Source organism: Delphinus delphis, chromosome 5 (genome assembly GCF_949987515.2).
Source record: "Delphinus delphis chromosome 5, mDelDel1.2, whole genome shotgun sequence".
Classification (NCBI taxonomy): Eukaryota; Metazoa; Chordata; class Mammalia; order Artiodactyla; family Delphinidae; genus Delphinus; species Delphinus delphis.
In genome coordinates, this window is record NC_082687.1 from 40,400,556 (window position 1) to 40,416,786 (window position 16,231).

At 35.2% G+C, this 16,231-nt stretch overlaps 1 protein-coding gene across 5 annotated transcripts in view; it reads left to right on the top strand.

Moving 5' to 3' along the window:
* HELQ (helicase, POLQ like) overlaps positions 1-14,272 on the top strand; it is a 40,443-nt gene extending 26,171 nt beyond the window's left edge. For 3 of the 5 annotated variants that reach the window (XM_060012238.1, XM_060012241.2, XM_060012242.1), the window contains 7 exons: positions 708-966; positions 1,850-2,007; positions 3,077-3,175; positions 5,961-6,134; positions 8,998-9,111; positions 9,962-10,096; positions 14,061-14,272. In XM_060012238.1, the coding sequence (XP_059868221.1) occupies positions 708-966; positions 1,850-2,007; positions 3,077-3,175; positions 5,961-6,134; positions 8,998-9,111; positions 9,962-10,096; positions 14,061-14,168 (1,047 nt within the window). In that variant the 3' untranslated portion in view covers positions 14,169-14,272. The remainder of the gene's footprint in view (positions 1-707; positions 967-1,849; positions 2,008-3,076; positions 3,176-5,960; positions 6,135-8,997; positions 9,112-9,961; positions 10,097-14,060) is intronic. The other 2 variants (XM_060012239.1, XM_060012240.1) reach the window with 2 other exon arrangements.
* The last annotated feature ends 1,959 nt before the right edge of the window (positions 14,273-16,231 follow it).

Below are 16,231 nucleotides of genomic sequence, written 5' to 3' on the forward strand. Positions count from 1 at the left end.
TTGCCTGATCCTGTTTTAGTGGAGGCTTTCAGTTGTGTTTTCCATGTTTGTTTGTTTTTTTAATACAATTTTTAAAGCTAAAGAATGTTTTCACATGTGGCTGGAAAGGGGTGGAGGAAGGATTTCTGAAGGAGGCTAAGTGGGAATTAGTGATAATTGAGGAGTAAACAGAGAGCACAGCTTTGGAGGTATTGTGAAAAATTATTCAAAAACCTAAGGGGTTTTTGAATGAGAAATGTGTAGATGTTTTCATTAAAAGTATGAATATGGGGCTTCCCTGGTGGCGCAGTGGTTGAGAGTCCACCTGCCGATGCAGGGGACACGGGTTTGTGCCCCGGTCCGGGAAGATCCCACATGCCGCGGAGCGGCTGGGCCCGTGAGCCATGGCCGCTGCGCCTGCGCGTCCAGAGCCTGTGCTCCGCAACGGGAGAGGCCACAGCAGTGAGAGGCCCACGTACCGCAAATTAAAAAAAAAAAAAAAAAAAAGTAGGAATATGATAACTATCTTTTCCCTTAAATTGTTTTCTTCTTTTGATTTTAAAATGTTGTTATAAAATTACCTTTATGCAACTATGTAGATTTTATAATAGTTTTTTATTTAAATAGCTTTGCGGTATGGAAATGAGTCATCATCTTGATTAATTATTCATTCAAAATGTTACCTTGAATTAGGGAAGATGCTCTAATGATGTCCTGAATTGTTTCAGATTGCAACAAATCTCGGTGACATATATCACTTTATGAGTGGTACATTTTTTGGTGTTCAGCAGAAGATTTTGTTGAAAGAAAGAAGTCTCTGGGAAATAACTGTCGAATCACTTAGATACTTGACAGAAAAAGGACTCCTACAAAACGATACTATTTTGACAGAAAAAGGACTTCTACAAAAAGACACTATTCATGGGTCGGAAGAAGAGTTCCAATATAGTTTTCACATTACAAAGTTGGGACGAGCTTCTTTTAAGGGTAAGAGTTTACCTAAATCTCATTACTAATCTGAGAAAATGCATTGGAAAAAATAGAAATTATTATGTAATGTTAAGTTGGATTTGTAATTTCATATTAATAATATTAATCTTATCTTACAAACTGTTGGACTACTTCAACTTTAAAAAGTTGAAAAGTGTTTTGAAACAAGTAATTTAGAGTACTGTAGAGGTATATGGAGAAAAGGGTGGTCATCCCTCCTTCATGCTCCCCTCCCTCAGCAGTCATAAAATCATAATATCTTACCAAGAATAACAATTTGGTATATATTTTTGCAGACATTATCTGTAAATTTCATAACAATTTGATACATATATCCTTCCAAACATTTTTATGTATACGTGTATATGTGTATATATATATACATATACATATATATGTATATATACACACACACACACACACACAGAGCTTGCTTTTCTCACTTATAAAATATCATGAGCATCTTCACATGTTAATCCCTTTAAATCTACCTCATTTTTCTTTTACTACAATAGTCATCCATAGTATGGATACCATAATTTATTTCACCACTCCCCTATTGATGGACATTTACTGTGTTCCTGATTTTTCTCCATTATAAACAAGGCTGCTTGGGCATCTCTGCTCATGTATTTTTGGAATTGTGTGGAAATGTTTCTCTGGGTTAGATTCCCAAGATTAGAGGGGTTGGGTCAGAAGGTATGTACTTATTAAATGCTGATGGATACTATCAAAATGACCTCCAAAATAGTTGTGTTAAGTTACATAGTAAGAGATTTTAAAGACTTTTGTAGTTAACTCCTAAACTAGACTTACTTTAAAGTCACCTCTTCCCCCTTTGGTGATTATGAAAGATGAACTATTTGTGTCTTTCTTTTAGGCGCTATAGATTTGGCTTATTGTGACAGTCTCTACAGAGACTTGAAGAAAGGTCTTGAAGGACTTGTGCTTGAAAGCCTCCTTCATCTAATTTACCTAACAACTCCCTATGATATGGCTTCTCAGTGTCACCCTGATTGGATGATATACTTCAGGCAGGTGAGACAATAAGATTCTGCAATACAGGCTACAATAATGGATCAGGATTTGATTTTTGTCAAGTGATTATTCACATTTTTTCTTTATTAAAATATATTTGAAATTGGGCCCTTTGTTTTTGAGTTTTTAAAGTAGTAATATGGCAATAACATTTTTTGTTTGTTTCACTTAAATATTTTCTGTTAAATATAAACATGTTCATTATCAAAAAAATAAAGAAAGGTGCAGAAAAGAAAAAAAGGTCATCCCTGGTCCCATTTCCCCAAAGGTAGTTTACTCGTATGATTTGGTGACCACTACATTTTATAATGCCTGGAATATAAAGAAAACCATGAAAGCCATCCCTGATGATTGATAGTTTAATTACATGAAAGCTCTATTACAGTCACACGTGATGTCACATCATGTCACACCAAACCCGGTGATGTTAATACCTGAGAAGGAATATCATCTTTATCAACAGTAGCAAGGTGGAACTGGCCATACTTGTTACAAAACCAAGTGGTAGAGTACAGTCTATTATGATTTTACTGTGAACAGGCTAGATGCATGAACACATATTAGGCAGAAGCAATATGCAGCTTTTAATTGCAGGAAATTAACTGTCTTTTTAATGTCGTTTTTTAAAATTGTTACTCTAAGTTTTTCTAAGTGGTATTATACAATGCAGTTACTTTCAAAAGCTTTCCCTCTTCTCTCTTCCCACAGACATCTCCCATATTAAACATGAGCCCATAGTCCATGGAAATCATAGTCCATGGTCACAGTATTTGTGGCCATGTCTTTAAGTCATTCTACTAAAGTTTGTTATATTGGGTTGGCCCAAAAGTTCGTTCGGGTTTTTCTGTAACAGCTTACGGGAAAACCCGAACGAACTTTTTGGCCAACCCAAATATTTTAATACTGTATCTTTTAAGCTTGCAATATTTGTAAACAAAATATGTGGGTTTTTTCATATCTTTTATAATAATGAAAGTGTGATATGACTAAATACTGGATTTGATTAATGGCAGACTTTTTAAAGTTACAATTTAATTTTTCAATATATTTATGCTCTTTTTCTCTGTAGTTCAGCCAGCTCAGCCCAGCAGAACAAAATGTGGCTGTTCTGCTTGGAGTCTCTGAGAACTTTATTGGGAAGAAAGCATCAGGTCAAGCTATCAGGAAGGTACCATAGTCTTTTTTTCCTTCCTAAATAACTTAAGTTCATAAAACAAAATTAATGCTGTTGTATCATCTCCTTTGTTGACTTGATCCTTTTGGTTCACTTTTTTTCTCTTTAATATAATTCCCATTTTACTATTTAAAACATCTGAGGACCAGAAATTTAGGTATTTTTTTTAAACAGTATTTATTTCTGGGTGGTGTGATGGCCCTTTTTTTGTGTACCTTTGTATTTCTAAAATAGTCATGCACATGTAAGTATCATAGGAAAAGGTAAACCTTATTTTATCTATTTTTCTTAGGCTACTTATTATGGCTTAAATTATATAAATTGTAAAATATTTGTAAAATGTTTTCACAGTATTATGGAATCCTGAAATAAGTGCAGTTAAAGGGAGAAAAAAATCTTCTAGAAACCTTTTATTAAGCATTCTACTTGGTATCAGGGATTCTAAGATAGGACGAGTTTGGGATTTTTGTTTTTGTTGTTGCTGTTGTCCCAAAGAACTCCCAATGTACTTGAAGTACATAAAGCATTTTAGAAGGTTGAAGTGGAAAAGCCAATACTCTTGTGTGATATCTTATATTTTTGTGTTTTAAAGTTTAGTCAACAAACATGAAGCAAGTGTTGAATGTACACACTAACCTTGAGAGAAGTGGAAATAATTCTGTGGCAAACATGCATTCAGAATCCTTAAGTTCATATAATCTTCCACCTCATAATACACTTTTTTTCATTTTTCATTTTCTTTGGTAATCTAATCTTCCTTGAAACGTAATTATCTTACCTACCATTTCCCCTGTATCTTTAAAATTTATATAGATTTTACTGATTTCATTTTGAAAAATGGAAGGTGGTGTTTACTTATATTTGAATTGAATTGTGCAGCTGTCCCCTGTATTGATGTATCATAAAATTATAAATATATATCACTTCAGTATTCATGTTGTCAATATTTAAATTGGGTCTTTTACCTCAGAAATGGCTATGTTGTTTAGGCCTTCAAAATGTTGACTAAAGATATTTCTTAAAACAAGCCTTTTGTATCAAACTCTAAAATATAAAATAAAAACAAAATCATATTAGTTTGCAACTCATTACCAAATAATAAACATTTATAAAACCTTATTAGAATAATGTATCTTTTAAAACTTGAATCAAAATTTATTTTTGTTACACTTTATGAAATATAGTCAATAAATGTTTGTTCAATTGATAATTAAATATTTAAAATAGTATGGGCATGGATTTGTCTTAATTACAAATGGGTTAGTTACTAGTTCAGTGCTTTAGAAGTATCTTTTTAAAAAACTTCTGCAGAACATGATGTTTACTTAGAATCTAATTGATGTCTTCACATTGAAAAAGACCTTTAAACATTTTTTGTAAAAATCTTGAAATTGGCATGATGTGGCTTATCTTGCCATGTAATATAATCACATCGTTTTTCTTGGCTTAGAAAATACATTCTAAGCAAAATCTACATTGACTCAATTTATAGTTAATAATGAAGATGCACTAAAATTGGGAAATTAAAAGGTAAACTTTTCCTACTTGTTTTTCAGCTATCATGCTTTTCAGCTTAATGCTTTTTAAAAGGGTGATCCAGTACAACATGCAGAATCTGTAATTCTTATATCCTTCAATGTGCCACCCTAAGTTCTCATCTTAAACATTCTTTTACTGTAGTAAAGGATATAATTTTATATTTTAAACCTACTTTTTCTCTTTAAAATTCATCTTTTTTTTCCTCTGATTTTAAGCATGAGTTACTCAGTTTCTGAGTTAGCTTAATATTAGCTATGAAATGCTTTACCCAAAAAATAATCACTAGGCAGCACAGGCAAAAGCACATAACAGAATAGAAATAGTCAACTACAGGAAGCATTTTTCTTTCAGTGTTTTAACTTTGGAAACATTAATTATTTACCATGACCATGTGGAAATCATAGAATCTAGTGTTTACTTTTTAGACTTATTAACATATTTATCTAAACAAATGCGTTTGTCTAATTTATAATCACAGTCACACATATATATACCACCTATAAATACTACAGTAAATGTAAAGGTTTCCCCAATTCCTTTCCTTCCTGTATTCTTTCCTAAGGCTACCATAACAAATTAGCACAAACCAGGTGTCTTAAAACAACAGAAATGTATTCTGGCACAGTTCAGGAGGCCAGAGATCTGAAATCAAGATGCTGGCAGGGCTGTTCCTTCTGGAGGCTCTGAGGAAGAAACCATCTTGCCTCTCTCCTAGCTTTTGGTGGTTGCAGGCAATCCTTGTAGATGTATCCCTCCAAAGTCTGCCTCCATTTTCACATTGCCTACTCTGTGTCATTCTGTGTCGTCTCTCTTGTAAGGGATGACAGTCATTGAATAATGGGCCCTTAAGGGCCCCCTGTATATCCAGGATGATTTCATCTCAAGATCCTTAACTAATTACATCTGCAGAGATCCTATTTCCAAACAAGGTCACATTCAAAGGTACCAGGGGTTAAGACTTGAGCATATCTTTTTTGGGGAACAATTCAACTCACTACACTCCCTATAGAAGGAACTTTAAATTGGGAACAATTTGGCATATCTCTTTTTTTACACTCAGAAAAACGGTAATTTGAACTCATCTAAAGTACGTTTGTTAGAACTTAGATTTATTTCTGTGCAACCATTCTATCCTTGCTCTCCTGTGGTACAACTTCATGCTCTTTACCTTTTGTCCATTTTGAATGTAATGTACATTTTTTAGCAGGTCCAGTACATAAACTTATTTGTGTCTTTCTAGAAGGTGGACAAGAATATTGTCAACAGACTATACCTGTCTTTCGTTCTTTATACCTTGCTCAAAGAGACCAACATTTGGAGTGTGTCTGAAAAATTCAATATGCCTCGAGGATATATACAAAACCTTCTCTCTGGAGCTGCCGCATTCTCCTCTTGTGTGTTACACTTCTGTGAGGTAATTCCATTAAATAGATGATATATGCTGTGTGCATCTTCTGTTTTAACCGTTACTGAACTCAAAAGCCAGTTAGTCAATATGTTCTCTTGTTTCTTCTGTTATTACAAAGCACTCAAAATTTGTTTAAAATATATCTTTGTTTTTATCCACTTACAAAAATACTATATACATGCATGTAATAAAGGTATTACAGAATGACAGAATCAACTAAAACATAATGAACAAGTAGGAAGTCCTTAGTTATCCCTACTTTTAGAGCTATCATTAATAGTTTCAAGTATTTGGAATCAACTCTTTTTTTTTCTACTCTTTCTTTTTGTTGTTGTTGTTTTTTCTTTTCTTTCTTTCTTTATTTTTGGTTGCATTGGGTCTTAGTTGCACCATGAAGGATCTTTCATTTCAGTATGTGGGCTCTTTGTTGTGGCACACAGGCTTCTCTCTAGTTGTGGCATGAGGGCTCAGTAGTTGCGGCATGAGGGCTTAGTTGCCCTGTGGCATGTGAGATCTTAGTTCTTCAATCAGGGATCAAACCCGCGTTGCCTGCATTGAAAGGTGGATTCCCAACCACTGGACCACCAGGGAAGTCCCTGGAATCAACTCTTAAAATAACTTTTCTCCATTGATGTAGATTCTGTGTGAGTGTCTTTCTCCTGAGTGGTAACTATGTAAAGTGTTTGATTGGTATGTTACCAATATCCAGCAGATACCTGACTACTCAGTACCATGTTCTTTTGATTACCACAGTAATTTCCCATTTTTGCTTCCAGTGTCAAGCAGCTACGTCAGTTTCTACATCAAATGTGTGTTTTATAAAATAAAGAAGAAAACTTAATTTTGGCCATATGCATTTGAGATCGATTTATTTAAGACTTTACTAAAAGAAGCTTTCAGAATTTCCTTAAATAACACAACAAAGCTTACCAGAGTTTTCTACCCAGTTTTTGATGAGTTTATAAGATAAGCCATTTTTGTTGCATTGAAATTTATTGTTTTGGGGTGGCATAGTAATATTTGTTTCTGTACTTTTTTTTTCTGTACTTATTTTTTTTTAATTTTTTCCACAATGAATTCTACTTTTAAACTTAAAATCTACTTCATTTGCCCTATCTTAAGCCTCCATATTCTGTGTGTGTATAGGGCAATTAGTTCTATCATATATGCTAATGGAGTAAATAATCCAAAACTACTTGGCTTTGGATTGAATGATAATTATTTTAGCAAATTTACCTTTTAAATACCTTTTATTTATGCTGATTTTTAAATTTTAGCGTATATTCCCTAATTACATGGTAGCTAATCAGTACACAAACATTATGGATAATAAGGAGAAGCTGGCCTTTAAAATGTATTTTCTTAAGTTTACTGTGTTTGTTCTTCATATTTAAAAAGGTGTTCCATGATAATTCTATCCCTTTGTTTTACTTAGAACTATAAGGATGTGAGCCTTACAGAATTGTTCAAGTGAAAGAATCTATAGGTTGAACTTCAAAAGCAACTATAATTTGATGGTTGATCCTAGGGTCAGTCTACCCGACAACTCTCATGAATGTATTTTCAATATTTTAAAGCATTTTTTTCTTTATAAAAAGTTATGTAGGACTTCCCTGGTGGCTCAGTGGTTGAGAATCTGCCTGCCAATGCAGGGGACATGGGTTCAATCCCTGGTCTGGGAAGATCCCACATGCCATGGAGCAACTAAGCCTGTGTACCACAACTACTGAGCCTGTGCTCTAGAGCCCACAAGCCACAACTCCTGAGCCTGCGTGCTGCAAATACTGAAGCCCGTGCGCCTAGAGCCTGTGCTCTGCAACAGTAGAAGCCACCACACTGAGAAGCCCATGCACTGTAGTGAAGAGTAGCCCCTGCTCGCTGCAACTAGAGAAAACTCACGTGTAGCAACAAAGACCCAACATAGCCAAAAATAAATAAATTAAATAAATAAATAAAAACAAAAAAAGTTATGTAAGTGGAATAAAATAGTACACCGATCATATTAGTTAAGATACTTTTAACTGCAAGTAACAGAAAAATTCCATAGAAATTTAAACAATAAGGAAAAATGAATATCTTATGTAGCAGGAAAGCCAGAGCTAAGGCGGTTTAGGATTGATTGATTCAGTAGTTCTATTCAAGGTTTTCTTTTCCTCTTTTTTTGCTGCCATACTAGTGCATTGACTACTTTCCTACTAGTAGGAAAGTAGTAGGTCACAAAGTAGCTAGCTAATGTTGTTCCATGCATCACAAATGCTCACAGTGATACCCAAAGGTTAGAAAGGAAACTTAAAAAAAAAAAAAAAAGAAAAAACCAAACTACTATTACAGAAAATTTCAACCCTATATTTAAAAAGACAAGGTAATGTAATGAATACCCATTTACCCACCCAGCTTTAAGAATTACCAACTCATGGTTTCTAATACTATTTTAAATATTGCTGCACTGAGCATCATCTTGTATTTGAATCCTTCCATATTCAGTATTTTGTCTTCAGGATAAATTTCCAGAGGTAGGAATTGTTTTCAATCATTTGGGAAAGAAAAACTATGCAATCACTTGCTGATGTTTTGATAAAAATGAATAGAACTCTTCTTATTGACTTCTTTTTCTTTTTTAATTGGGGTATAGTTGTTTATTTTTCAATTTTCTATCTTTTTCCTCATCCTAAAACCATTCCATCAAATTCCTCAGTCTCTGCCATGTTTCCTTGTAACAATTTTGCTTGGAGTCATTGTTCATCTCTGGCTTAACCCAACTTCCAGAATTTACAGAAGGGAGCGTCCTCTCTGAGCCCTCTACCATGCAAACTAGATTTTGAAATAACTTACCAGATTTAAATTCTGCATATTTCTTTGTGTTCTGCAGGAACTTGAGGAGTTCTGGGTTTATAGAGCCCTTTTGGTAGAACTTACCAAGAAGTTGACTTACTGTGTAAAGGCAGAGCTAATCCCTCTCATGGAAGTGACTGGAGTTTTAGAGGTTAGTAGCCTCCCAGTTTCCCACCTGAGATGATTTCAACTAACAGAAAAATCAGGTTTTACTGTCATGTCACAGGGTAAGTGACAATAGCCTTATTGTTCATTTATCATGGGAATCTTTTTTTTTTTAATTAATTGCTGCCATGGTCTCCCAGAAATCCCTGTTAATCTGGAAAAAGTTCTGATGAAAAATCACATTCATGGGAAAAAATAACAGTAGGGATGGGGTGACTCTTCCCAAGTATATGTGTCATTCTTAACATCCCTTCCTTCCTCTACTCCAGTGAAGAATCACCTTCTGTCAGTTTAAACAGTGCTTGTTGAAGGTGGTGGTGACTTGGTGGCAGTGAGGGTCATTTACGTTTTCTAAGGGAGTGAGGAGAAAGTATCCTCAGCTGGTTTCTTAGCTTTCTATTTTTCACCAACCCTTGATTTCAGTTTATCCTCTGTTATTCAGTTCTTAAATCAGAGGAGTTCTGTTTGGGAATGCAGACACACACCCCTACCTCAGGTCCCCTGAGTAGATGGTAAGAACATTTTAGGGGTACTGGACTAAAACATTTGATTGGGGATGCCCCTAGCCTAAGTGCCCTAATGGGTTTCTTATTTCTGATTGCAGCACACATCAGCTCACTTAAGCTACACAGAAAACTAGCTATCTTGCAGTCAGATTGGAACCACCCAAATGCGTCTTTTAAAATTCCTCGGGATTCTGATGTGTTATCTCTTCGTATTTATTATCTTAGTTTATTCCTGTCTCTGCAAGTGAATTTTTTCCCTTCAGTAAGACACTTAATTACTTTTTCCTAATCCCAAATTCTGATCCTAATGATTTTTGTAATACTTTTCAGGGTCGAGCAAGACAGTTATACAATGCAGGTTATAAAAGTCTAATGCACTTAGCTAATGCAAATCCTGAAGTGCTGATAAAAACAATTGATCATTTATCAAGACGCCAGGCCAAGCAAATTGTTTCATCAGCCAAGGTAAGCAAACTATTTTTTAATTTTTATGATATATATATATTTTTTAAAGTAATTAATTAATTTTTGGCTGTGTTGGGTCTTTGTTGCTGTGTGCAGGCTTTCTCTAGTTGCGGCGAGTGGGAGCTACTCTTCTTTGCGGTGCGCGGGCTTCTCATTGCGGTGGCTTCTCTTGCTGTGGAGCACGGGGTCTAGGCGCTGGGCTTCAGTAGTTGTGGCTCACGGGCTCTAGAGCACAGGCTCAGTAGTTGTGGCGCACAGGCTTAGTTGCCCCACAGCATGTGGGATCTTCACGGACCAGGGCTCAAACCCGCGTCGCCTGCATTGGCAGGCGGATTCTTAACGACTGTGCCATCAGGGAAGCCCAATCTTTATGATATTTTGTAGTGTAATCTCCTTATACTTTAGATATAAAAGCAAAAACGTTTAACTATATATGCAAAAGTTTATACTCATAATATTTGGATAAAAATAATACACGTGTTATGATACAAGGTTTGCTAAAAGGAGGAAAAGGATCTCCTAAAAAATAAAGACGCTTTCAAGAGTTCATTGAAGTACGAGGAACTCTGGAACTCGCTGAACTCTGCCTCCCGCTACTCTTGACACAGAAGTCCTTTCCTCAGCATCCCCAACACCTTCACTGACAAGGAGCCTACAACCTCAAAAATTAAGTAGTTCTATTTTTGGACCCCTAGTGTTACAAAGAGCATCCCAATATAATGAGGCTGTGTTAGAATGTCTACCATGGCATCATAGAGTACTACCCTGTGGAACTAGACTGTTGCTTTGTTCATTTGGTAGCTTTTCACATACTTGAAAATGGCTCTTCTTGCCTCCAAGGGCTTCTCTTTTCTGTTTCTTTCACCTGTAGTAAATAACCTAGTTTTAGGCTATTCACTATACTGGTTACCCTTCGCTAGATGCAATCCAGTTTGTCATTACCCTCCTGCTCCATGTGGGTAAATCCATTACACAACAGTTTGGATTATTTCCTTCTTGATCTCAACTATAATTCTGTCCTTGTGGTCTGAAATCTCATAGTTTTTTGTTTTTGTTTTTTTAACTTCATCGTTATACTATTGTCATATATAGATCAGAAATGGCTGAAAAGTAAATTTCCATCTTACTTTGTGAATAGTGCTCACATTGTTTGTGTTGCTTTGATTGATCTTTACAACAATCCTCTGAGGTGGGCAGAGTTGGTGTTACATTCAATTTACAAATGAAGACACTAAAACTTGTTCCATTAGATTAGGAGTTCTTTGGGTTGATAGGGATGAAGTTATAGTTATTTCCATTTCTGTAGCACCTAGCACAGTATTCAGCCTATAGTAGATATTTAGCAAATATTTGAATAAATAAATAAATAAAATTGGGGCTTCCCTGGTGGCGCAGTCATTAAGAATCTGCCTGCCAGTGCAGGGGACACGGGTTTGAGCCCTGGTCCGGGAAGATCCCGCATGCCGCAGAGCATCTAAGCCTGTGCGCCACAACTACTGAGCCTACACTCTAGAGCCCACGAGCCACAGCTACTGAGCCCGCAAGCCACAGCTACTGAAGCCCGCATACCTAGTGCCCATGCTTGGCAACAAGAGAAACCACCGCAATGAGAAGGCTTCGCACCACATCAAAGAGTAGCGCCCGCTCTCAGCAACTAGAGAAAGCCCGTGCATAGCAACGAAGACCCAGCGCAACCAAAAATAAATAAATAAATTAATAAATTAAATCTATTAATAAATAAATAAGATTTAAAGAAATTGATTTACCCAAGGAAACACAGCTAGTCAGTAAGTAGTAGAGCAGGACTATAGAGTTACACTATATGTTATTAAGGATACAAATGGAGCTGCGGTAACGATGGCCAAAATAAGTGACTTTAAATGTTAAAGGTTTATTAGTGTTCACAGCTGATATGAGGAATCAGTTGTGTGTCCAAGGACCCATACTGCCCCTGTCTCATTGCTCAGCCAGTCTTAATATATAGCTTCCATCTTATGGACTGAGGTACACGCTCTCCTTCCCACCATCCCTTCTGCTTTTCCAGTAAGCTTGAAAGAGTAAAATGGATATTCCTTGCAGGATTTTGAGTAGAAGAGTGGGTTAGAGGTTGCAAATAGGGGATGGAAGTAAGGAAAACAGTTAGGATTATACTGAGGTTAAACAGGTTTTTGCAGGAATGCCACAAAAAAGTTGTGTGTCCTTAGTACATCAGATCAGGAGCCACAGGATGTCACTTTATCACATTACTGATAATGACTTTGATCATTTGGTTAAGGAGGTGTCATCTGGCAAGCTTTTCCACTGTAAAATTATTATTTTTCCCTTTTTATTAGTATTTTTGGAGTGGATACTTTGAGACTATGTAGATATCCTATTCTTCATTAAACTTTCACACACTTGTTTTAGCATTCATTGATGATTTTTGCCTCAGTTATTTCTATGATGTTTGTCAAGTGGTGATTTTCTAGCTCCATTGTTCCCTCTATATTTTTTATTGGCATTTTACTATGAGGAAAAGCTATTCCTTCCTCATTTATCTTTTAATTCATTTATTTATATCAGAGTGAATGATGGGTTCATACTTATTTTGATACTCAAATGGTCTCAGAGTTGGCCAGGAAGAGCCCCTGCAGACTGGCTCCTGTGTCTTTTTGGCGTGTCCCCATCATTATTGGTGTACTTTCTTACTTTCTGGTTGTATCTGTCAGGGTCTAATCATTAGGAACAGAAACCACACAGTAATTTGAACAGGAAAGCTTAATATAAAGAATTAGTCAGCAATGAAGACTCAACACAGCCAAAAATAAAAATAAAATAAATTAAAAAAAAAAGAATTAGTAACAGAGGTTACTAGTTGGCCTCTGAGGGGTAAACAGAACACTTCAAGTCATTTGATGTTGGTGGTGTTCTCTGTATTCTAGTAATGTTGACATGTGAGTTTTGTATGGTTTACTTATTGTCCTTTGTGATCTGTAGAGTGCTTACAGGATGTGTTGGCAAATTCATTTTGCAGGGTCACCATTACCTCAGTTACTGGAAAGCTTACCTAATTACATTTTTTTTTCCTTGACTTCATTGCTTTATTTTTTTTTATATTTGAAATTTCCTTTTTTTAATTAATTTTTATTGGAGTATAGTTGATTTACAATGTATTCATTTCTGCTGTACAGCAAAGTGTCAGTTATACATATACATCCTAATTACATTTTAGACTCCTTTATATAGTGCTAAATAATGCTATGCTTTATATCAAATTGGTAGAGAGTGGTTTTCTTCCTCTGTGTGATTTTGCTGACCTTTTTATCATAAAAATGTTATAAGAGAAATAGTGCAAATATTTCACACCAATATACTCAAAACCCAGATGCAACAAATACGAATATTTTATTTCTGGCTTTTTTAAAGAAAGGGGAGAAATCGTTATTCAGCAAATATTCATTGACATCCACTATGCACTGGGTTTAGAAATACTTTCTTTGCTCATTATGCTTCTTTTGAAATTAGCCATATTAATTTTAGGAGCTTGAATAAAACTTTTCTTTGAAACACTGATAAGCTTTTAAAAGATAGCATACTAAACTTTGAGGAATAGTAAAATCCATATATAAAGGATAACATTTTCAAGAACTAATTAAATTTTTGCACAATTGTCTTAAATTTTATAGATTAAAAGTTAATTTTTAAGTGGCTGAGTCTTCAATAAAACAAATCTTTGAGAGTATTAAAGCTCCCTTATTTTTGGTATACCAAATGCAGTGATCAGCTAAAATGGCTTTAACTAAATGTCTTAGCTTCATTAATTGTAATCACTTGTTCTTAAGTGGCCATTTTTCAATCTCATTATTAGTTTTAATGTCTAGTTTGGTGGTATGTAAGGATTCAGGTGTCAAACAGATGGTGGTAAAATGTTAGCAGTTCTCTAGAAATCGGTGTTTTTGCCTCATGTCTTGATTTTTTATTGTAGTTGCTGTTGCATGAGAAGGCAGAGGCTTTGCAAGAAGAAGTAGAAGAGTTATTGAGACTGCCTTCTGATTTCCCTGGTATTGTGGCCTCTTCTGTTGAAAAGGCATGAAACTGTCACATGAACATTTTTAAGTGTGAATTATTTATTGTACATATGTTTTATTAAAGATTCCCTGTAATTTATGAGTGAAAAAATATATTTTAATTATATATTAAGAACTGTGGATGATGTTTGAATATTCCTGTCACCCATAATTGCATACATAATTATGCATTATTTCTTTGCTCAAAAATCTGGGGTTTACCACAAAATGAAATCCAACTTTCTTAACATATCCCCAGCCTACCCTTGTAGCCAGATCTTTCATTATCCTCTTACCCATTTCTTTCATCAAACTGGACTATTTAAAATCCCAGAATTTTCCCTGGGATTTCCAAACTCTCTCTTTCCTAACTGCTTTATGCTATTCCCCATGCATGGGAAATTATCTTTAAAATGTACTAAATACTTCAAGTTTCAACTAAGAATGCTAGAATACTATCTCCTCTAAGAAATTGTCCAAGTTCAACCTCCTCCCCACCCCATACATCATGGGTTCTTACCCTCCTATAAGTATTGTGAGTCCCTCATTTATGCCCATGTCTTTTTTATTTTTATTTTCTTTTAATCCCCATTTTTTTTATTCAAACAGAAAATCACAAAAATTATAATCATCCTCATCAGTTCACTCAGTCCCATGTAATTAATTTTTTTTCATCTTAATATTTTGTTAGCACTTTTATGAATTCATCAGCTTCCATTAGAGTTCTGAAAATGCTTATTCATTCAGCTCAGCAATATAGTCAGTTACCAGAAACCTGTACTTGTTAGAGTCTTTTCCATGAATTCCTTGAACATGAAACCCTTTTATAGGAATATATTTGCAAAAGCATCAGAGTACACCCAGAACTGTCTGCAAATGACAAAAGACTTAAAAATGACCACGGTTAAAGATTTGATGAAAGTTCATGATAATGCAATTGACAAGGAAATTTAGTTATTTCTGAGATGTACATTTTAAAGTAATAACTAGAATTATGACTTATTATACCAGAACATATAAGATTTTTAGAAATTTCATGTACTGTCTGAAACATTTATATTGACATATTTCCATACAAATAACCCAAAAAAAGTTTAGTATTAGTTGTTTTTTTGTTTGTTTGTTTATAGTGCAGGTTCTTATTAGTCATCAGTTTTATACACATCAGTGTATACATGTCAATCCCAATCGCCCAATTCAGCACACCACCATCCCCACCCCACCGTGGTTTTCCCCCCTTGGCGTCCATACGTTTGTTCTCTACATCTGTGTATCAACTTCTGCCCTGCAAATCAGTTCATCTGTACCATTTTTTAGGTTCCACATACATGCATTAATATACGATATTTTTCTCTTTCTGACTTACTTCACTAGGTATGACAGTCTCTAGATCCATCCACATCTCAACAAATGACTCAATTTCATTCCTTTTTATGGCTGAGTAATACTCCATTGTATATATGTACCACAACTTCTTTATCCATTCATCTGTCGATGGGCATTTAGGTTGCTTCCATGACCTGGCTATTGTAAATAGTGCTGCAGTGAATATTGGGGTGCATGTGTCTTTTTGAATTATGGTTTTCCCTGGGTATATGCCCAGTAGTGGGATTGCTGGATCATATGGTAATTCTATTTTTAGATTTTTAAGGAACTCCATACTGTTCTCCATAGTGGCTGTATCCATTTACATTCCCACCAACAGTACCAGAGGGTTCCCTTTTCTCCGCACCCTCTCCAGCATTTGTTGTTTGTAGATTTTCTGATGATGCCCATTCTAACTGGTGTGAGGTGATACCTTATTGTAGTTTTAATTTGCATTTCTCTAATAATTAGTGACGTTGAGCAGCTTTTCATGTGCTTCTTGGCCATCTGTATATCTTCTTTGGAGAAATGTCTATTTAGGTCTTCTGCCCATTTTTGGATTGGGTTGTTTGTATCTTTAATATTGAGCTGCATGAGCTGTTTATATATTTTGAAGATTAATTCTTTGTCCGTTGATTCATTTGCAAATATTTTCTCCCATTCTGAGGGTTGTCTTTTTGTCTTGTTTATGGTTTCCTTTGCTGTGCAAAAGCTTTGAAGTTTC